General features: G+C 45.7%; 1 protein-coding gene across 4 annotated transcripts in view; it reads left to right on the top strand.

Moving 5' to 3' along the window:
- LOC123110962 (zinc finger CCCH domain-containing protein 65) overlaps positions 1 to 21,351 on the top strand; it is a 23,759-nt gene extending 2,408 nt beyond the window's left edge. The window contains exons 3-10 of one of the 4 annotated variants that reach the window (XM_044531620.1): positions 4,074 to 4,133; positions 7,564 to 7,590; positions 7,697 to 7,756; positions 8,145 to 8,204; positions 8,821 to 8,946; positions 19,529 to 19,834; positions 20,225 to 20,500; positions 20,917 to 21,351. In XM_044531620.1, the coding sequence (XP_044387555.1) occupies positions 4,074 to 4,133; positions 7,564 to 7,590; positions 7,697 to 7,756; positions 8,145 to 8,204; positions 8,821 to 8,946; positions 19,529 to 19,834; positions 20,225 to 20,500; positions 20,917 to 21,072 (1,071 nt within the window). In that variant the 3' untranslated portion in view covers positions 21,073 to 21,351. Of the gene's footprint in view, positions 1 to 4,073; positions 4,134 to 7,560; positions 7,591 to 7,696; positions 7,757 to 8,144; positions 8,205 to 8,820; positions 8,947 to 19,528; positions 19,835 to 20,224; positions 20,501 to 20,916 lie in introns of all 4 variants that reach the window. The other 3 variants (XM_044531619.1, XM_044531622.1, XM_044531621.1) reach the window with 3 other exon arrangements.
- The last annotated feature ends 2,332 nt before the right edge of the window (positions 21,352 to 23,683 follow it).

Below are 23,683 nucleotides of genomic sequence, written 5' to 3'. Positions count from 1 at the left end.
TATGTTATTGAGATTGTATCCTTCTTGGTTGATACATGTAGTAAAAACTTAGCACAGTTTCTAAGCACCCAAGCCACAAATCACTTGACAAAGTTCTTAGCCTGGATGAATGACTCTACTGGCTTATTATTCTTAATTAATGAAGGTTTTGGCCTTCAGTTCTTGCACATGATGCTTTTTGTTTCTAAAATTAAATAGATAGGCACATCATATTATGAATTCATGATATTCCTATGAAAAATCTTGTGAAGTTCATTGTATTATCTTGAATTGTTAGGAGAGCCCTCTATAAAGATAGGCACATTGGAGTCATTATGATTATTGATTAATCAAGAGATACGGGCCAACGCATTTGACCAGCAATTGATGCCTTCAACCAACAAAAGATAACCAACACAACGAACTCACACAATGTTGTGCCTTGCTAAGCATGTATTGGGGAATTTGCAAAATCTTGACCACAAATTATAGTAATAGTCAAGAGACCCTGCCAACGCAGTATTAAAATAAAATGATTCTGCGGCCTACATCAATCCCACGTCTAAGGACTAAAAAGTCTAGACGTGAGGGGGAGTGTTGAAATATACTGCCCGCCTCCCTCCACAGTTCGGACTTTTGGATGAGTTGGCCGGAGCATGAATTCAATAGGAACAACACATGTTACATCTCATTATATATAAGGGGAAATTAAGGCTTTGTAACGTTACATGGTGTGCCCCAAACCAATGAGGGGTCTTTGCCATGCATCTGATATTCACCATACCATATAATGATATTATAACTACATAAGGTTTTTTTACTGTATGAACTATACAGTTTACAACTATATACAATTGTAGTGGTAAAGCTGCTGCCTTGTGTCCATTAGGTCACGGGTTCAAGTCCTGGAAACAGCCTCTTGCAGAAATGTAGGGAAAGGCTGCGTACAATAGACCCAAAGTGGTCGGACCCTTCCCCGGACCCTGCGCAAGCGGGAGCTACATGCACCGGGCTGCCCTTTATACAACTATAAACAATTGTCACTTAGCTTGGTATATTTTCCCTTTTTTCTCAGTATGTATAGTTTGCTTAGGGATGGGCATTTTCCAACCAAAAACCGAGACTGAACCGAACCATTCTAACCGAACTGTGAGTTAAATCATGTTTCGATGTTTCGGTTTGGTTTAAAACCTGGCCACTGCTTGGTGTTCGGTGTTAAGGAGTATTAGTATTGGTCTAGGAGTCCGTATTAGTCTATGTTTAGTTTCCTTGCACCTCAAGTCATGTGTAATATATATATGCCCCTTGGGCCTTGAATAAAGTCAAGTTGCTTTTGTAACATGGTATCAGAGCCTAGGTTTAGGTCCCCTCCGGCGCCGCAACTCGCCCGATGATCGATTTTTTTTCCGATCTTCTTCTTTCGATCGATCTCTTCTGGATCGATCTCATGCTACTGCCGCCATCGACGCCAGATTGAGTCAGCCAAGGACATGTGCCGCCGCCGCTCCCTCTCAAGACGTGCGCTACCTGCAGCGTCACAACCATGGCGCCGTCACAACCCATGGCGCTGCCACAAACAACTGTGCCCCTGGTCGGGCCCAAGCTTGGCCATCTCCCACATCGGCGTGCGTGATAAAAGCTGGCGCAGATGCAGCCCAGCACGCTCGCACGCACTCCGGTCAGTCCCGCCGCCACCTATTTGTTCTGCTGCTGAAGCTTGTTGGGTGGCCTTGCCGCTCGTGGATCCCGTCCAAGGTGGCCGATTTGCTGGTCCAACTCCCCGTCAGTCCACTGGCCCCGTCCTGCCCGTCTGCTTCCTTCACGAGTTGGGCGTCAAGGGCTGCTTCTGCACCTCGAGCCTACTGTTGCTGCTCACGGGTGCAACTGCTCGTGTGCTGCTCTTCCTACTGCAGCTAGCTAGTGCTGCTATTTCCAATTAGGTCTGATTCTGTACACGTAATGATCCCGTTGGTTGTGTACGTGAGCACTTGGACTGCTGCTACTCTGCTACTTTTGGCTTTCGATGTTCTTCCGCTGCCATCATCCCTAATCTAGTGTGTGCTTTCGAGCTTCCTAGTATTCTATAATTTTCGCTGCGTCCACCAAATCCGTTGACATTTCGTGTTTCTCATGCCATGCAAGTCCACAATAGCTTTGTCCGCCAGCCTTTTTTTTTCTGGTCATTGTCCTCTGTAGGATTTATGTGGCCTCTCTTTGCATTGTTGACCTATAAGCCTATTATCTCTTGCCGCCGAGCTTCTTCGCCGCCGGTTTTCATGGGCCATGATTCTTTAAGCAATGCTTCTTCTCTTGATGTGCCATCTTCTTCCGACAACCCATCCTCTCTTGATACTTTTCTCGTGTCTTCTATTGATGCGGTGTCTTCCTCTGATGTGCCATCTCTTCGTTATCCCCTTTGGCGACTCGACAGGTTTTGAAGACTCTTCATGCTACGACGACACTACGCGGATTTGGATTATCATTTTTTTTAGTATTACACTTCTTCAAATGCAATGCTATTGCATACGCTTTGCATTTGAGGGGGGGGGGGGGTTGTTAAGGAGTATTAGTATTGGTCTAGGAGTCCTTATTAGTCTATGTTTAGTTTCCTTTCACCTCAAGTCATGTGTAATATATATATGCCCCTTGGGCCTTCAATAAAGTTAAGTTGCTTTCCTAACATTCGGTTGTTTGTTGGTTTCCAGTGCAGAGAAACCGTAAACGCCGAATTACCTGTACTACATGTGACCGCTTCATCCCTCGGGGGTAGCAAGCCCCATACAACATACGCCGGGCCGTCAGTCATATGATTACTTCATACGAGGTGAATCGTCCCAGTTGGCACATACACAATCTGGGTTGGCAGTTTCCACTTTCCACAAAACGTAGTAGCTACCAGACGGCGCTGTCTCCAGCCCTAGGAGGTGAGGCGATCAAACAGTCACCCTCCGGCCAACTGGCGCACACCGGTGAATTCTCGTTGGTCACCATTAGTTTCACGATGGTTACAACTCCGACCAGCCGCTCGCACAATATTAAAAGAAGTACCCCTGCTGCTTGAAGCTTGCAAGTAGGTAACACCACAATGAGTCCATGACTAACTCTACCTAACACCGCAATGTAATCTAAGTCGATGGCTAGTGTACTCCTCCAGAAAATACATCTTGATTCATGCAAGCACTAGACTACTAGTGCATAGAAATTGAAAGTAATTAACTTATGGCTTACATTGCGCTTAATTAATTCAGTTCTATGTACAGTATAATGGTTATCAAATGAAAGCTTCTCAGTTTCGGTAGTATATCTTGATTTAGCGGTATTGGCCAATAAATATTCTCAATTTTTTTTTGATCAGGGAGCCTTGGCGCAGTGGTAAAGCTGCTGCCTTGTGACCATGAGGTCACGGGTTCAAGTCCTGGAAACAGCCTCTTGCAGAAATGTAGGGAAAGGCTGCGTACAATAGACCCAAAGTGGTCGGACCCTTCCCCAGACCCTGCGCAAGCGGGAGCTACATGCACTGGGGCTGCCCAGTATATAAATTTTATGCTAAAGTTGGGAGCTATGTTACAGAGTAAATGACAATTGGCTATGAGGCTGCTCATGGCATGTTGCATCTATTGATGGTGCACATGGACTTCGGTTTCTCGGTTAACCGAACAAAGCGAACCGACAAATTTTGGATTACAAGATTTGGTTTTCATTTTTGTTAGGATTATTTTGGTTGTCATTTTACACAAATCGAAATTAAAAAAATCCGGATAAACTGAACTTAAGTAATCACATAAACTGAATGTCCACCGTCAGCTTATCCACCTTTTCTGCTTTAATTGCTGATGATGCATGCAGATGATTTAATTAAATTACTCTAGAAAATATGGTAGGTCTTAGAAGCTTGAAATGATCACGTTGTAGGTTGAGTTTATATGGTTTGAATGATTACGTATGATCGTTTCTGTGGATATTTCAAACAATTGATGTTGAAGCATATTAGTGTGTTCAACTGTCAATTTCAAGATGGAGGATTTTTTTTTCATTTATGATTCTTTGGGTACTCTTCGATTTGTGTTTCAGTTTTCTGTCAAACTTTGCTGTAGACTCCTAAAGAAGAATATGAAGATCCTGTTCCAAATATTTCAGCTGAAGTCGATTTGTTGGTGAGTCTTATTTACTTTTTTTTCTAGAAGTCATTGTGAACTGTCTATTGTTTTGAAGGATTGAAGACTATTTGAAATAAAAAAAATGATTGGTCAACTACAATTCCACACTATCGCTATCCTATGTGGTTTACTTTTCTGACCAATCCTGTTGTGTTCCAAAAGGAACATAATGAGTTTGACTAGCTTGAAGCTCTTAGAGTTATATATATTTAGCCATGTACCCCCTTGTATTTTCCCTGTTCTCTATGGGATTTTCTGCATATTGTATTGCACATGTACATGTATATATACTGGCCTATGGCCACTTGGAAATACAAGTTGCATATTTCCTAACATGGTATCAGAGCCTCGTTTTTTTCTCTGGCACACGCAACTTGTGCTCTCCAGATCCAATCTCATCTCGCGTCACTGCTGCCTTCTCTCGCCGGCCGTCCCTGTCTTCTCCACCCACGTGCCTCTTATTGAGCTGCTGCTCCTCCTCCACCTCATTGCTGGTCATCTCGTGACTGTGCTGTGCCTGCAGGTCAACGCCCTGCATACCCCGCGCAGGTTGCCCGCTGCATACCTGCTGCAGTCCGTGTGCTTCTACTTCCATCCTGCTGCCACTGCTGAATATCCCACGCAGGTGGCCTGCTGCCCCACTGGCCCGCTTCTTCACCCATCAGCTGTCGGCTGGCGGCTCTGCCTCGTAGGTCTGCCCCAACGCCGATCCAATCTTCCCACCCGCGCGTTGATCCATCCCTGCGAAGCAGCCCGCTGCTTGATCTGGCTGCTCGTTTGCATGTTGACCCGCACGCCCGTCCGCACATTGCTGTTCGCTCACTGTCTGATTAGGTCGGCTCGTGACAGGCTGCCCGCCTCCTGGCCTTCCTTCGATCTCATTCAAGCGATGAGCAGCTGGCGCTCCTGTGTTGGTCAGATGATTTGGCTAATTTGGTAAAAAAAGTTTCTAGGTTGTCGAGCACGATTTCTCTCCCTTGTTGCCAGCTCATTTTTGACGGTGTTCCTTACACTGATCCTGTCTCTCGCCCCTACGGCGTCTCTTGGTGCTTGGTGCTTGTCCGCTGTGATGCTGTTCCCTTTGAAGTCTTCCGCAGGCTGTGTTGGTCGCTCTTCAGCGACTCGTCTTGCGACCTCCGCACATGGGGATTGTCGCTCTACACTGACTCCTCTCGCGACTTTCACCGGCGGTGTTGGTGCATACCGCTCCAGCGACTACGCTTTGCACCCGTGCCATCCCTTGACAGTTGGTGCTTGTATGGATGCAACCTCGTCTTCTCCACCGGCTTCTGCAAACGATACTAGTCATGTTACATCGCCTCATCTAGTGGCTTCCATAGGTCACCACGACCGCTCCTCTTTCGGTGTTGCTGCGTTGACTTCTTCACGTGTCCTTCATTGAGCAGGAGATTGTGCGACTTCGCGACTTGCTGATTACCTATGGCTCTCCATTGCCGGGTGCATCTATGTCGACCTCTTCAATTGAGCCCCTGACTTAGCAGGAGATCACGCGACTTCGATACCTGCTTGCTGCATCTTTCGGTTCTTCATCGTCAGGTTTCGCTGGTTCTGCTACTGACCCTTCTAGCCTTCTACACAGGCAGGCACATCTCCGTGGATTCTTGATACTGGAGTATCTTTTCATATGACTCATGATTCATCCACCATGTCCTCTATTGGACCTCTTGATTCTCCTGTTCATGTTCTTACTGCTGATGGTACCTCCCTCCTGATTAATGGCCGAGGCAGGCATTCTTAGCACTTCGTCTTTTCATGTTCCTGATGTTGCTCATATTCCTCGACTTGCCATGCAGCTTCTTTCTGGTGGTCAGATTGTTGACTCTGGTTGTCGGGTCATTCTCGACTTTGACTCATGTTCTATTCTGTACTGTCACACCGGTGCTCTCCTTGGTGTTGGCCCTCGGCATCCTTGACTGGCTTCACCACATCCACTGCCACCGCCGCCAGTCTCTCCATGCTGGTCACTTGTGTGGCTCTCGTCTCTCAGCCTTAGTTCGACATGGTCTTCTTGGATCAGTCTCCGGCTATGTGTCTTTAGACTGTCAGGGTTGCCGGCTTGGTAAACAGGTCCACGTGTTGTGGATGCGTCTACTGATGCACCAACTAGTTTTGATGTGCCATCTTCCTCTTAGCCTACTTCTGGCATGCGTCCTCGTCCGCTTCCGCCTGTTGATCACCTTGGTTTTTCAAGCACTGGTGCTGCTGTTCTTGAGCCTACTTATCGTGATGCTGTTGTTCATCTCGAATGGCAGCTTGCGACGGCAGAGGAGCTTGCTGCTCTTGAGCGCACTGACACGTGGGATCTTGTTTCTCTTCCTCCCCGTGTGCTGTCCCATTACTTGTAAGTGGGTCTACAAGGTTAAGATTTGCTCCGATGGTTCCCTTGAGTGTTGCAAAGCTCGTCTTATGGCTTGTGGCTTTCAGCAGGAGCATGATCATGATTACCATGAGACTTTTGCTCCTGTGGCCCATATGACCATTGTTTGCACATTTCTTGCTGTGGCCTCTGTTCACACTGGTCTGTCTCTCAGCTTGATGTTAAGAATGCCTTTCTTAATGGTGAGCTGCGTGAGGAGGTTTACATGCAGTCACCACCTTGGTATTCTGTTCCGGACGTCATGGTTTGCCGTCTTTGTTGCTCTCTCTATGGCCTTAAGCAAGCCCCTCGTGCCTGGTTTGATCGTTTTGCCTCTATAATGACTGCAGCTGTTTTTTCAGCGAGTGTTCATGATCCTGCGTTGTTTGTCCACCTTTCTGCTCATGGTCGGACCCTTCTTCAATATGTTGATGACATGATCATCACTGGCGATGACCGTGAGTATATTTCCTAACAGAAGCAACCGCAAAGGTGTGCTTCCACAATATGTGGGCATTGGAAAGGAAAGGATGCTACCATTCCTATTTGTGCCAATTTGAGAAAGAACTAATAATAATCCTTAACTTCTCAAGGAACCCTTCATAAGTGGTTGTGAATGTTGACTTGTTTGATCTTTTTGATCATTGTTCCCTAGGATCATGAATCGAACAGCTTGAATTATCAAGTTTGGGGTTATTTATTTCATGAACAGTGCATAGTTTTTTTTTTCTTTTGCTCTATTTCACAGAGTTGTAGAATCTTTATGTAGGGCTTTGTTGACAAGGAGAATACATCTAACTTAAGAAACCTTAACAGGACATCACATGAGGGCAGCAATCAGCATTGGCTTTCAGCATTCTATGTAGTGTATAACATGTCTTATCTCTCTCTATTGGGTAGATTTAGTAGGAACATCATTAGCACTGTACATGTAGTTGACAAGTGAATCAGCAAGCACAGTTATCTGAAGTATTTGGGGTTTGAAAGTATGTCTGCCTTTATTATTTCTTACTTCTGTTTTTCTTGTTACATGTAATTGATGCGAAGAAGGGAAGAATGGAGGCAATGCAACTTAAGGTTGATACGTGCATCTATCTTGGATATTATCATGCACACTAATGCCTGAGTTTGCTTAATAAATGTAACGGAAGGAATTGAAAACCCTCATCCATTTTCTTGGCAGATTGCTGATGAGACTGAAAAAGGATTCTATTTGAAGAAGTTTAAAGAGACAGAACAAAAGGTTTACAAGTTTTTGCATTATAAGTAGACGCCCTGCAGTACTTGCTTGATAGTCCCACTTCAGAGGCCATAATCCTTTTTTAACATGTATCTTTAGTGTTGTATATTGCTGTCATTTATGTCAGACATTTCTCCATCTTATACATTTATCCGAGGTCTCGGTTTACCCATGTATGTTAGTTCATGAGTTTGTGCTACTGAACTAATGTAGTTATCAAGAGTTTACACTAATAACTTGATAAAATAAATTCATGCTGGCACAAAATTTTCTCCCCGTTCATGATATAAAACTATATACTGATAACCTTTGATGATCTATCTAGTTTTGAAGCCTTTGATTTATATTTTGATCATTTGTCTTCTGTTTCTAACCCGTTGAGATTCTGAAGGTTGCTAAAGAGAAAAGAAAGGAAACTGTTTCAGAAGGTAGTGCTCAGGAGGAATGTAAGGTTTGTTTCTGATCCTTCAGCCAGTTTGTTAATCATGAATATTTTCTCCGATGGTTAGGTTTAATTAAATTCGAATGATATCCACATTGAGTAGAGAAATCCAATCTGTTGGAATTGAATCACCCAATTCCTCCACTTCCTGAGATATGGTCCACAGAACCACTACTAGCAGTGAAGCTTAGCTGAATCACTCAGCCCCCGTCTCCGTTGGAGCTGAATCACCCAGCTCCTCTGTTGTTTCTCACAACATGCACAAGTACACAGGCTGTTTTGGTGACTTGCTGCCTCACGGAGCCAAAGCCCTCTTATTGATGCACTACAAGCTTTCCTTACAAAGATGGCATACATGCCTATTTATAGGCTACATGAACCTACCTTAACCAATACAGCTCAGAAGTAGCTAGCATTGGTACAATCTGGTAACAGTTGGACCTTTGCGCTTGTTAAAGAATAGCTGTGTTGATCTATCTCGAATTTGTAGGTAGGAGTGTGAGCCCAGTGATTCCACTAACTCACATCTTGTTTGGGAGTTAGGCTTCCCAAATACGAATATATTGTGCATATTTATGGTTTGGATGAGCCCCTCAGATCATTTTTTAAACTTAAATTAACGCAGTATTACTCAACGCCCGGAGGATGCAAATTTGGGGAATCTTGCAGATACCTACATTACGAAGGGAAAGAAAGGAAAACAGAAGTTGCAAAGGTTGAGCTGAACTTTCTAGGTCTTCCACTTCGTCCAGTAAGTTACATTCATTTCTTCAACTTGTATCCCTGGGTCCGTTTGACTCACATTATGTTGTTTTGGTGAGTTTTTTTTAATGTTTTCATGCTCTAGAGATACTTTTGATCTTAGGGGTGTGCATATCAATGACTTGAAATGTTGGAAGGTACGGATATGACAGAAGTTTCCCTTTGGTAAATGGTGTACTAAGTGGACAAGGGACAAAAACATCCAGATAGAACTTATCTTTTTTGTTTCCCCTGTATCAGTTTGCCTTTTGGGGTTGAAACTTTAAAGAATACTGCAGGCAGAAGTTTCCCTTTGATAAATGGTGTACTAAATGGAAAAGGGACGAAAGCTAATCCACATAGAACTTCTCTTTTTTGTTTCACCTATATCACTTTGCTTTTGGGTTTGAAACTTTAAAGAATACTACAGGCAGAAGTTTCCCTTTGATAAATGGTGTACTAAAGAACAAGGGACAAAAGCTAATCCATATAGAACTTCTCTTTTTTTGTTTCACTTGTATCAATTTGCTTTTGAGGTTAAAACTATAAAGGATACTACAACACAATATGAACTCAATTTTTTCCCCAGAATTGCATGTTTACAAAAATAAAGAACTTCCATTAATTAAGCAATAAAAGAAAGGTTGGGCTATCTCTGACATGCAGGTCGGATCGCAGCCCTGCAAAAACCTTGTACTCGACATTAAGCCCAAACTGAGCAAGCTCATGGACAGCCCTATTACTGTTAGAGTTATATATATATATAGCCATGTAACCTTTTCGTATTTACCCTATTGTATAAGGGGTTTCCTGCAGTCTGCATATATTCCACACCTGTACATGTATATATACTGGCCTATGGCCACCTGGGAATACAAGTTGCAATATTCCTATCATGGTATTAGAGCTAGGTCAATTTTATAGCACGCGCAACTCGTGCTGTTGATCCACCTCCGTCGCGACGCCTCCATCCTTGGCTGCGCTGACTCTCCGTGGTGGCCACATCCTCAGGCTGCTATTGGTTTTTCTCCCTCCCACCCCCGATCGGCCCTCATCCGCCTCTCTCTCGTGAGGCCGCTGCCGCCTGATAGCCGCCACCCCCGATCGAAGACTCCCGCCGTCGCCCCTGATCGATCGATTTCCCTGCCCAGATCAAGCAGAGACGGTCCCGTTCGAGACTCCCGCCTCTGCTTCCGATCTACATCAACGCTAGGTCCCACCCACGCTCCAGCCAACTGTTTCTTCTCGTGACCCAGCCGCCAGGTTCCATTGCTGCTGTAGCCGGGTCCCAACTGCCCTCGATCCAGCCGCCAGGTCCCGATCGAGACTCCTGATCGTCCTTCGGTCTGATCCCTCCGTTGATGCAGATTGAGGCTCTTGATCATCTGTAAAAAAAAAACAGGCGTGATGTCTCTGTCCTTCGGCTATGTTGCTGTTCCTCGCTGTCCGATGATTTTTGATGGTACCAACTACATTGAGTTTGTCGGCTTCATGCGCATTCACATGCGTGGCCTTCGTCTCTAGGGCGTTCTTTCTGGCGAGGTCCCCAGTCCGCTGTGTCCAGGTCCTCCTGTGGCTCCTACACCGACGCCACCGGCTCTTGCTGTCGATGCTGATCAGGCTGCGAAGGATGCAGCTAAGCTGGCTGATGACGCTGCCGTTCTTGCTTATGATGAGCAGGTTCAGACCTATGAGGACGCATTTCAGACTTATCATGCAGCTCTGTCTGCTTACACTCAGTGGCTTGATGATGATGCTCGTGCCGCCGCTGTTCTCACTGTTAGTGTTCTGCCTCAGTTTGCCTCTGAGTTTCTCGGCCTCTCTACTGTCTTTGAGATGTGGACTCGGCTTCGCCAGCGCTATCAGCCCTCTAGTGATGCCTTATACCTGTCTGTGGTTCGTCAGGAGCATGCTCTTCAGCAGGGTGACTCCACTGTTGATGAGTTCTATGCACAGAGTTCTGCTATCTGGCGTCAACTTGATTCTCTCCGCACTGTTGGTTGTCGTACTTGTCAGTGTTGCCAGGCTGTGCGGGCTGATTTGGAGTTTCACCGTGTCTACGAGTTCTTGTCTCGACTCCGTAAGGAGTTTGAGCCCCGGCGCTCTCAGTTGTTTGCTCGTGGTCGTATCTCCCTCATGGAGGCGCTTTCTGAGATCCGTGCTGAGGAGACTCGCCTCCGTGGCGCTGGTTTACTTGAGGTTCCCTCTGTGCTCGCTACTCGAGTTCCTGCTATGCATGCTGCACCGACTCCTTCCCACTCGAGTGCTCCGCCGCTCTTGCCTACTCCTACGGGCGGCTAGGGTCGGTCTTGTCCTCACCGTGGCTACTGCAAGATGGATGGTCATGTTGAGTCTCAGTGCTTCCAGAAGAAGAAACACTTGCGTAAGGCGCGATCATCAGCTTCAGGGACTTCCTCTACTTCGACATCTTCAGCCACCGCCTTGACTGAGCAGGATATTCTGCGACTTAAGCGTCTGCTTGCCGCTTCAGGTTCTCCTTCGACGGGTACTGCAGGTTCTGTGACTGATGCTTCCCGCACTGAGCAACCACCCTCTACACAGTCAGGTACATCCTCGTGGGTTCTGGACTCCGGAGCTTCTTTTCATATGTCTTTCATTCTTTCAATTTGTCCTCTCTTAAATCGCTTGATTTTCCTATTCATGTACTCACTGCTGATGGTACTCCTCTTTCTGTTGCCAGTCGAGGCAATCTTACCACACCTTCTTACTCTGTTCCTGATGTTGCTCATGTTCCTCGACTTACCATGAATCTTTTTTCTGCCGGTCAACTTACTGATTCTGGTTGTCGCGTCATCCTTGACGTTGACTCTTGTTCTGTTCAGGATCATCGAACGCACACTTTGGTTGGGGCTGGCCCTCGCCGCCATGACTCTCAGGGTCTTTGGGAGCGACTGGCTTCATGTTCCTTCCGCTGCCACCACTATCGCCAGTCCATCCGCTTCTGTCGTTTCAGCTACCGGCTCCTTCCAGCAGTGGCATCATCGACTTGGTCATCTTTGTGGGTCTCGCTTGTCGTCATTAGTTCGTCGAGGTCTTCTGGGGTCTGTCTCAGGAGATGTCTCTTTAGAGTGTCAGGGATGTAGACTAGGAAAACAGATTCAGTTACCTTACCCTACTAGTGAGTCGGTGTCTCAACGTCCTTTTGATTTAGTCCATTCTGATGTATGGGGTCCGGCTCCCTTCGCTTCGAAAGGGGGCCATCGATACTATATTATTTTCATTGATGATTTCTCTCGTTACACTTGGCTTTATTTTATGACTTCCCGCAGTGAGGTTCTTTCCATCTATAAGCGTTTTGCTGCCATGGTTCACACTCAGTTCTCTTCACCTATTCGTGTGTTCTGTGCTGACTCCGTTGGCGAGTATATTTCCAAGATGTTGCGTGGTGTTCTTGCTGAGCAGGGCACTCTTCCTCAGTTCTCTTGTCCTGGTGCTCATGCTCAGAATGGCGTGGCTGAGCAAAAGCACCGCCACCTTGAGACAACTTGTGCGTTGATGATCGCCGCTTCTCTTCCACCTCATTTTTGGGCCGAGGCTATATTCACCTCCACCTATCTCATCAACCTTCAGCCGTCCGCTGCTCTCCAGGGTGGTGTTCCTTTCGAGTGTCTCTTTGATCGTTCTCCTGATTATTCGACGCTTCGCTTGTTTGGTTGTGTTTGCTATGTTCTTCTTGCCCCTTGCGAACGCACCAAACTGACCGCTCAGTCTGTTGAGTGTGTTTTCTTAGGCTATAGTGATGAGCATAAGGGCTATCGTTGTTGGGATCCTATCGGTCGTCGGATGCGTATTTCTCGGGATGTGAGTTTTGATGAGTCTCGTCCCTTCTACCCGCGTCCATCTGCCTCGACCTTCTCTGTGGAGGATATCTCTTTCCTCACTTTTCCCGACACACCTATCACTCCAGTTGAGCCCTTGTCTCTTCGTCCTGCTCCCTCTCCTTCTCCACCTCTTGCCGATTTGCCGCCACCATCTCCGACGGTTCCCTCGCCTCGCATGTCACCAGATTCTGCACCTTCCTCCCCGGTGATTTCTTCGTCTCCACCTCCTGATTCTACCTCGGCTATTCCTCCTCGTATTCTTCCATCTTTGCCTCAGTATTACACTCGTCGTTCATGTAATGTGGATGTGTCTGCTGACGTGCCGTCCTCCTCGTCTTAGCCTACCTATGGCTTGCATCCTCGTCCGCTTCCGCTTGTTAATCGCCTTGGTTTTTCAACCGCTGGTGCTGTTGTTCTTGAGCCGACTTCTTATCGTGAGGCTGTTGTTCATCCTGAATGGCAGTTTGCGATGGCAGAGGAGATTGCTGCTCTTGAACGCACTGGTACATGGGATCTTGTTTCTCTTCCTCCTGGTGTCCGTCCCATCACTTGTAAGTGGGTCTACAAGGTTAAGACTCTCTCCGATGGTTCTCTTGAGCATTACAAAGCTCGTCTTGTGGCTCGGGGTTTTCAGCAGGAGCATGGTCGTGATTATGACGAGACATTTGCTCCTGTGGCCCATATGACCACTATCCGCACACTTCTTGCCATGGCCTTTGCACGCCACTGGTCTGTATCTCAGCTTGATGTTAAGAATGCCTTTCTTAACGGTGAGCTGCGTGAGGAGGTATACATGCAGCCACCACCTGGGTATTCTGTTCCTGATGGCATGGTATGTCGTCTTTGTCGCTCTCTCTATGGCCTTAAGCAAGCTCCCCGCGCCTGGTTTGAGCGTTTTGCCTCTGTGGTGACTGCCGCTGGTTTTTCAGCGAGTGCTCATGATCCAGCATTGTTTGTCCACCTTTCTCCTCGTGGTCGGACTCTTCTTCTCTATGTTGATGACATGATCATCACTGGTGATGACCCCGAGTATATTGCCTTTGTAAAGGCCCGTCTTAGTGAGCAGTTTCTTATGTCCGATCTTGGACCTCTTCGCTACTTTCTTGGGATTGAAGTCTCTTCTACCTCTGATGGCTTTTTTATATCCCAGGAAAAGTATATACAGGATCTTCTTGTTCGTGCTGCTCTTTCTGATGAGCGCATTGTTGAGACTCCCATGGAGCTCAATGTTCACCTCCGTGATACTGATGGTGACCCCTTGCCTGACCTGACGCGTTATCGTCATCTTGTTGGGAGTCTTATCTATCTAGCTGTCAATCGTCCGGATATCTCTTATCCGGTTCATATTCTGAGTCAGTTTGTCTCCGCTCCCACTTCGGTCCACTATAGTCACCTCCTTCGTGTTCTTCGATATCTTCGGGGCATGATCTCTCACCGTCTATTCTTTCCTCGCTCCAGTTCTTTACAGCTTCAGGCCTATTCGGATGCTACGTGGGCTAGTGATCCCTCCGATCGCCGTTCACTTTCTGCTTACTGTGTTTTTCTTGGTGGTTCTCTCATTGCCTGGAAGACGAAGAAACAGACTGCAGTTTCCCGTTCGAGTGCAGAGGCTGAGCTACGAGCTATGGTTCTTTTGACGGCAGAGGTGACTTGGATACGGTGGTTACTTCAAGATTTTGGTGTTTCTGTTACTACACCTACTCCGCTCTTGTCTGACAGTACAGGTGCTATTAGCATTGCGCGCGATCCTGTGAAGCATGAGCTCACCAAGCATATTGGTGTTGATGCTTTCTATGTGCGCGCTGGTGTGCAGGATCAGGTTATTGCTCTTCAATATGTGCCTTTCGAGTTACAGTTGGCGGATTTTCTGACGAAGGCCCAGACTAGAGCGCAGCATGGCTTCTATCTCTCCAAACTCAGTGTTGTTAATCCACCATGAGTTTGAGGGGGGGGGGGGTGTTAGAGTTATATATATATAGCCATGTAACCTTTTCGTATTTACCCTATTGTATAAGGGGTTTCCTGGATATATTCCACACCTGTACATGTATATATACTGGCCTATGGCCACCTGGGAATACAAGTTGCATATTCCTATCAATTACAAACCTTGTTCATCTTAGATCCTTTGTAGTCTGGTAGGTTGTGGATGATAAGTTTGATATCCTCGATCACCCCACCCGCCATCGATTTGTTTCTTTCCTTAACACAACAAGTACCACCAAAATCCTCAAGTAACCAGCGTAACCAAGTCACTTCCACCGTGAGAAGAGCCATAGCTTGCAACTCAGCCTCTGCACTCGAACGGGAAACCGTAGTCTGTTTCTTTGTCTTCCAGGCAACGAGAGAACCACCAAGAAAGACACAGTAAGCAGAAAGTGAATGGCGATCTGAAGGATCACTAGCCCAGGAAGCATCTGAATAGGCCTGTAGCTGTAATGAGGAAAGAAGAGACGGTGAGAGATCGTGCACGAAGATATCGTAGAACACGAAGAAGGTGAATATAGTGAACCGAAATGGGAGAAGAAACAAACTGACCAAGGATATGGACAGGATAGGAAATATCCGGGCGAGTGACAACGAGATAGACAAGACTCCCAACAAGATGACGATAACGAGTCGGATTAGACAAGGGCTGACCATCGGAAGCACGAAGGTGAACATTAAGCTCCATAGGAGTCTCAACAGTGTGCTCATCACTAAGAGCCGCACGAGCAAGAAGATCCTAGATATACTTTTCTTGGGAAATAAAAAAGCCATTAGAAGTGGAGGAAATCTCAATCCCAAGAAAGTAATGAAGAGGACCAAGATCAGTCATAGAAAACTGCTCACTGAGACGGGCCTTGACAGAGGCAATGTACTCAAGATCATCGCTAGTGATAATCATGTCATCAACATATAGAAGAAGAAGAGTGCGACCACGAGTAGAAAGGTGGACAAATAGCGTTGTATCATGAGCACTGGGCGAAAAACCATCTGCAGTGACCACTGAGGCAAAATACTCAAACCAAGCGCGGGGGGCTTGCTTAAAGCCATAGAGAGAGCGATGAAGACGGCAAACCATGCCATCAGGAACTGAATACCCAGGTGGTGGCTGCATATAAACTAACTCACGCAACTCACCATTAAGAAAGGCATTCTTAACATCAAGCTGAGACACAGACCGGTGGCGGAGAGAGGCCACGGCGAGAAGTGTGTGGATAGTGGTCATATGGGCCACAGGAGCAAAAGTCTCATCGTAATCACGACCATGCTCCTGCTGAAAGCCACGAGCCACAAGACGAGCTTTATAACGCTCAAGAGAACCACCCGAGCGAGTCTTAATCTTATAGACCCACTTACAAGTCATGGGACGAACATGGGGAGGAGGAGAAACCAGATTCCACGTGCCGGTGCGCTAAAGGGGAGCAATCTGCTTTGCCATCGCAAACTGCCATTCAGGATGAACAACATCTTGATAAGAAGTCGGCTCAAGAACAGCCGAAAGACCATAGCGAGAAGGAGAATATCAGTCAGGGGTGGGCAAGGCTGAGAACGAAGACCATAAGTCAGCTGAGAGGAGGAAGATGACACACCAAAAGTAGATGGCGCATCAGTGGACATATCCACAACATGTGGACGATGAGTGTAATGGAAAGGGAACGAGGGAAGAGGAGCAATCGCCGGAGGTGATGGTGGAGACGGGGAAGTCATTGGTGACGAAGGTGAAGACGAGGAAGGCATCGGTGAAGGCGGAGATTCATGCGGCAAGGAAGAAGAAATTGTGGGAGAGGACGACGGCGGATCTGTGACAGCGGGAGGAGGGGTAGAAATATGGCGCACGGAGGGAGGTGTATCGGGAAATGTGAGAAAAGATATGTCCTCCACAAAAAAGGTCAAGGAGGATGGACGCGGGTAGAAAGGACAAGACTATCAAAAGCCACATCCCGGGAAATACTCATCTGATGACCGACAGGATCCCAACACCGATAACCCTTATGCTCATTGCTGTATCCTAGAAAGACACACTCAACATACTGAGCGGTCAGTTTGGTGCGTTCACGTGGGGCAAGAAGAACATAGCAAACACAACCAAACAAACGAAGTGCCGAATAATCAGGAGAATGGTTAGAAAGACGCTCGAAAGGAATACCACCCTACAGAGCAACAGATAGCTGAATTTTGACGAGATATGTGGAAGTGGAAATAGCCTCAGCCCAAAAGTGAGGCGGAAGAGAGGCAGTGATCATCATCGCACACGTCGTCTCAAGAAGGTGACAATGCTTGCTACTGCTGAAAAGAGCTAGCAGATGTAGCAACAGGGGTCACACGACTGTCAAGGTGGCATCAGAGGGAAGACGAAGCCAGTCAAGCTCCTAGAGACCATCATGGCGTCAGGGCCAGCACCAAGCAGAGCGCCCGTGCGACGATCCTAAACAGAACATGAAGTAGAGTCGAGATTGACCCTACAACTAGAGTCAACAATCAGACTACCTGAAAAGAGCGTTATGCTAAGTCGAGGAACATGAGCAACAAAGGGAATATGAAAGGAAGATGTGCTAAGAGTGCCTTGACTAGCGATAAGGAGGTGAGTACCATCAGCAGTAAGAACATGAACAGGAGATTCGACAGGTCGAACGGAGGTCAAAGTGGAAGAATCATAAGTCATGAAAAGATGCTACTGTATCAAAAATCCATGAGGATGTATCTGAATGAGGAGAAGGTGGTCTCTCAGTGCCAGAAAAGTCAGTCACAGAACATGCAGATCCCGTCAGAGCAAAATCCAAGCTTCAAGCAGGCAGCGGAGTTGTGCAATCTCATGCGTAGACAGCGACACAGCTGAAGAAGTTGAGGTAGAAACACTCGCCGGCGAAGAGCGGACGCCACTACCCATGGAAGCCGCGTGAAGAGTTGACGGAGAGCAGCAAGTCGACGTCGAGCGACATGTGAAAGCCACCGGGGGAGTCATCACCGGGGGAGTCGACATAGAGCGACCACCACCAGGTACGGCCGCCTCCATAGGAGTCAATATAGAACGACCATCATCACGTGCGGAAGCCATCAAACGAGTCGACGTAGGGTGGCCATAACCACATGCAAAAGCCGCTAGAGGAGTCGACTAGAGTGGCCATAACCACGGGCGGAAGGCGCGAGAGGAGTCGACGAAGAATAGTCACAACCGCCGGCGTAAGCCGCGAGAGGAGTCAACGTAGAGGTGCCGCCGAACGCGGAAGCCACAAGAGCATCGGCAGAAGTCACCTCAGGGACGACGACGCAGACGGACGAGCACCAAGCACCGAGGAAAGGCACATGTGCGAGACTTGGTCAGTGTAGGGAACACCGAAAACACCGTTAAAAATCACTAGAGAGGGCGAGAGACACCATGGCAGATGCTTGTTTTTTTAGGGCAACAACACAACAATCAAGCTTGGGTTCAACAGCCGAACAAACGCCAGAAGTTGACCAATCTGCCGAATAGCATGGCAGCCCACCAGAACCCCAATCATGTACTCCCTCCTTCCATCTATATAGGGCCTAATTCGTTTTTTAAGACCGCCTTTGACTATTGACAAGATTAATAGTACATGACATGCATAATGTAAAAATTATATCATTGAAAGCTCCTTTCACACACGAATTTAACGGTATGCTTTGTGTAAGTTGCATGTCATATATTATTGCTCTAATATTTGGTCAAAGTTAGCCTCGAAAAACGCATTAGGCCTTATATAGATGGAAGGAGGGAGTATATTGATCGACTCATGTGGGCGCAGCAGCTACCAATCCACGCGGATACGCACGTATATAGCCGTGAGAATAGGTCAACAGCCGAACGAGCTGAACAAGAGTTGAGCCAGAGTCACAGAAACTGAACTGAACCGAGCCGAGGCACAGGAGCCGAGCTGAACCACAGGAGCTGAGCCGGTTCGAAGCAGATCAACTGCACGTATTCAATCTGATGAGGACAAGGCACACACCGCTACAGCAGAGGACGCCCGCGTCGATGGGGCCGGCGGCGGATGTGCTTACAGATGGAACTGAGCCAAAGGCCTGGCGGCGGGCACCTCGGGCACCCTCCGGCCAGAGATGCACAGGTTGCGGCCGTCAGTTGTGGCCGGAGATGCACAAGTGGCCAGGAAGGCCGGGAAGACAGAGATGAACCGGTGGCCGGCACGGCGAGCAGAAGGCCGGCGACTGTCAGACGCGGGCGGAGAAGGCCGGAGATGTACATGCAGCCGGTGGTCGGACGCAGCCGGGAGGTCAACGATGTACAGGCAGCCGGCGGAAGACGCCGGAAATCGATCTAGAAATCAATAGAAGATCGAAAAAAAATCGATCTGAATAGCATGAGTTGCAACGTGCGGTGGAGACTCTAAACCTGGACCTGTTACCATGTTAGAAGAATAGCAACTTGGTATTGTCAGGAGGCAAAAGCCAACAAATATACTTGTACAGGGGGAGGCCAAAGGCCAGAATGCAAAAGGCCAAAGGCCACCATAAATATAACTCTAACACCACCATGCAACTTCGATCTAGCAATTCTTTCCCAGGTCATCAAGTGGGTTCTCCTCTCATTGACCTCATCACCTCACCGAAAATTCCGGATAATCTGTGTGAGCTCCTCACATATCTCAGAATTTCATGGTGATCTGGTGCCAAAACCAAAATGCTTGCATGGTTGAACCTACTGTAGATAAGTTAAAGTTATACCAACGCTGCTGTTTCTTAAATTGGATATTTCATGCAAATGTGGTGTTTATGATCTTGCAGGGAGGAAAAGAGTGTCCATACTATATGCGCATTGGGAGCTGCAAATTTGCCACCAACTGCAGATTTCACCATCCGGATCCTACTAATGTGGTTTCAAGAGATCCAATGTTGGAGCATGAGAATGGCGATATTCCACAACAAAATGTTCAAGCATCTTCTCAGCTGAATGTTCCAGTATGGCCTGCTGACCGAAGGGCATTGAATGAGCACTGTGCTCCTTTTTTAGCTCCAGCATCCTCATACAGTGCGGGAATGATTCCACCTCGGGGAATGTATCCATCTCCAGAATGGAGTGGGTGCCATCAGGTAAATATGTTTATATTCATTTGAAAATGTTCCTTCCACTCAAGTGGTTTTTATGTAGTCTCTTTTTTGAAAGGATAGTGGTAGGGGTGGCCTCTACATGTTGCCATGTAAATCTCAACAGGTGATATTGGCGACTGTTGCAGGTTGCTTTTCGCTTGAGTTTAGAAAACGTAACATTTAGCAGACTTACAGACCTTTGTATCGGACTATCGGTACTGTTTGTGACATTAAAACTCTTCTTTCACGCTGGCACCGTCATACATCATCTTACTGTATTGTGAGAACTGATGAATTAAAAAAAATTTACCATGTCCAATTTGCCAATCTATATGTTTAATGTTGAGACCTTATCTTAATGTATCTAGTTAATGTTCAAATTGTATTTTTCAGGTTCCATTAGGTCCATATTACCCTCCTGGAATCTCTTTTCATCATTTTCCAGCTCCTCCTGTGAATCATCCTATGTACAGGGGAGCAGATGTACCGGGACATCAAGAACTGCCCTCTGATGAATACCCAGAGAGACCTGGCCAACCTGAATGTCAACATTTTGTTAAAAGTGGGTTCTGTAAATTCAAGGCCAAGTGTAAGTATCACCATCCAAGGTCACTTGTGCCTCCACCAACAGCCGGAGCTCTTAGTCCACTCGGCTTGCCACTCAGACCTGTAAGTTGTTTGGTTCGTTCTTTTTGTTTTATTAAGTTGTGTTAGACAATACAATGCAAGGTGCTTGTAAAAATAAACCAGTTTTTGCTTAATCACTAGACTAGTGCTTGTTCCTATAGAGCATCTGTGATATACAAACAAGGATCGGTGCCTAAGAAAAACCCGGTTTGTTTTCACAAGCACTGTTCTAAACACCTTGCATGATACATGGCCTTGTTATGTTTAGATAAAGATGAGAAATCTGTGATATTTTGATGTAGTTTCGGAAGGACAGAAAATATGATTTTGACATTTAGTGGAGCATGTTAATTCTGAATTTCATAGTTATAGCTTATTTTTTCTTTTTTGGGCAACATTGTTATATTAATTTTGTAGGTTTGTATTTGTTGCGTCTGATCTGGCCTCTGGATTTGCAGGATCAGCCCGTGTGCACATACTATGAACGCTATGGAGTCTGCAAGTTTGGGCCAGCTTGCATGTACAATCACCCTTTTAATTTTGGTCATCCTGTATCCGCAGCAGGGCCACCTCTCTCTGCTCAATACCTCACTTCAGGAAACTACACGGTCTAGCAAGCAGGGCCGATTTTTTTTCTGTGGTCGCCATGATGCTTGGAATAACACTTCCACTTGTAAAATAGCGCAGCTGAAAGTTGCAGAGTTTTCATGTTGACGATAGAGATCTGGATTGCAAGTCAGCAACGAAGTTGCATGAAGTTGGGTGCATAGCCGCCGGGATTCGTAGAAACTAAACAGGTTTCGATACATGACACTGCTGCCCCTTTATATTGTAGAGCACTTGACGGTTCGTACACAATTGTTGCGTCACTCAAGCCCACCTTTTCATCTCAACTGTTCTGCGTTTACAATTTTATATTACTAGTTAGCGTGCATGTATTCCTAATCAATTTAAAAAGCAAATGTTTAAACAAAGTAAGCAAAAACTACACTAGCGATGCACTACTAATATTACAAAATCAACAGATGATAATAATGTACTAATAATAAACTAACGATTTTCATTTACACATGAATGATGAATTTATTTGTTGTATTGAGTGGAGGAGATTACTTGTGGGGAGGAGTCACTAACATATTGAAGCTTTTGTGAGACACTCCTGCATTTTATTGCTCTAGTATTTTTTACAAGGATGCTTCCGGTTCCAGTTAATGGAATTTGGCCACTGGGCGAGCCTAGAATTTTCAACAATTGGAAAAGCCTGTCAATCGTAAGTAAAAAAAATGTCTTTTTTGTCACAAGCATATGACTCATCATGAAAAAGATAGAACATCGTGTGCTAGATCTTTTCAAAGAACAGATTTTTTTTAGATGTTTTGATAAAACTATTTCATTTCTACAGCTACATATAGATGTTTTCTACATGTTTTTTTTAACGGTGTTCTCTACATGTCTAAAAATTTCATTAGACAATACACAGAGAAATTTGTGGTTCAAAGAAACCAAAAAATAACCTTTTTCTTAAACCCCACCATATATTAAATAGTTAAAACATTCATACAATCATTCGTTACAACATTTGCCACACTGGACAGAACACTATTAATAAAAGTACCATCAGACCTATTATGAAAACTGAACTTCGCAATCTCATGCGCCATCATATATTAGCCTTCATGTTAATCTTGGAGATCTTTTAAATTCATCATCTTGAAGATACCCAATGTTTCTTTCTTTAGATTAACCACGCGTGACCTGTGCAAGAAAGAGAGCCACAAAAGAACAGTCACTTTTCAAAATTATGGGTTTGTGAAGAGTGAAACCGATATAAAGGCTAGAGAGGGCCGCTTTAAGTTCCGCTTCCTCAACGCTGAAGCAAGCACCAATATAATCCCAAGAAGCTGAAGCAAGCACCAATATAATCCTAAGAAGAAATGATAACTTCTTCAATATGATTTCTGACAACTACACCCATGCTCGCAACGCTAAGGGCCTCCGCAAAACTTGCATCAACATTAATCTTGAAGAATTTTGATGTGGAAGCTGCAAGAAACACAATTCCTCTCATTATTAATGGGTTGTACCCCATCGACCACTTCCTTACCTTTTTCTACTGACCTCAATCAACATGTTTGCATGACAAGACGAGAATGAAGCCCAATAATTTTGAACAAAACTCATCGAGACCGAGATAGATTCCTTCCCTTTATCAAAGATCAAGTCATTCCTCAAGTGTCAAGCTCTCCAGAACATGAATGTAGTTTACTTGTGCACAAGCGAACTTAACTGATCCAATAAAATAAGAAACCAGTTCTGCCCCGAGTATTTTAAGATCTCTTCAGCCAGTAATTTTCAAACCTCCCCCAACACCATGCGCAATGCATAGGCCTTAGGGCAATTAGACCAAAGCATGGAAAATAGACTCATCTTCGACACCACGGATTGAGCACGTACCTAGGATATCTTAGTGGTGTTTTACTCTCTTAACTTGTACAGCTAGATTGTTAGAGGCAGTCCACCAAGCAAAAATTTTAATTTTCTGAGGAACATTAGCCTTCCAAATAATATTCCAGAGCCTCCTCTCTCCATTTACCTGGAGCATGTCTGTTCAACCGAAAATCTTGGATAGCCCCTCTTGCCGATGCATCATTAAGTAACAACGAGAGGGCCTCGGCCACAAAGAGGAATATGTATGGCGATAATGGATCCCCTTGCCGCAGACCACGAGAAGGATGAAAGGAATATAGCAGCTGGCCATTAAACGAAGAGAGAATTTCATTGAAGTAACACAAGTCATAATCCACTTGATCTAGATTGGAGCAAAACCATACGTTCGAAGCATATTTTCCAGGAATTTCGAATCCACACGGTCATATGCTTTAGTGAGATCCAACTTTTTTTTTGCGGGGAAGTGAGATCCAACTTATATGCACAATATTCACCCCAAGAATCTCTCAACGTATTCAATGAGTGCATACATTCAAAAGCGATAAGAGCATTATCAGCAATTAATATTCCAGGGCTAAAAGCACTTTGGGTAGGAGAAATCATACCATCCAGCAGAGGTCTCAGTCTATTAACAAGGCACTTGGAGATAATTTTGTATATGACATTACATAGGCTAATAAATAGGTCAAAAATACTTTATCGACCGAGGATACTTTACTTTAGGAATAAGAATAATCGTTGTATCATTAGTATCCTCCAACATATTTCCAGAAATAA

The sequence above is a fragment of the Triticum aestivum genome, chromosome 5B (assembly GCF_018294505.1).
Source record: "Triticum aestivum cultivar Chinese Spring chromosome 5B, IWGSC CS RefSeq v2.1, whole genome shotgun sequence".
Taxonomy (NCBI): domain Eukaryota; kingdom Viridiplantae; phylum Streptophyta; class Magnoliopsida; order Poales; family Poaceae; genus Triticum; species Triticum aestivum.
This window is presented reverse-complemented; position numbering and strand designations above follow the sequence as displayed.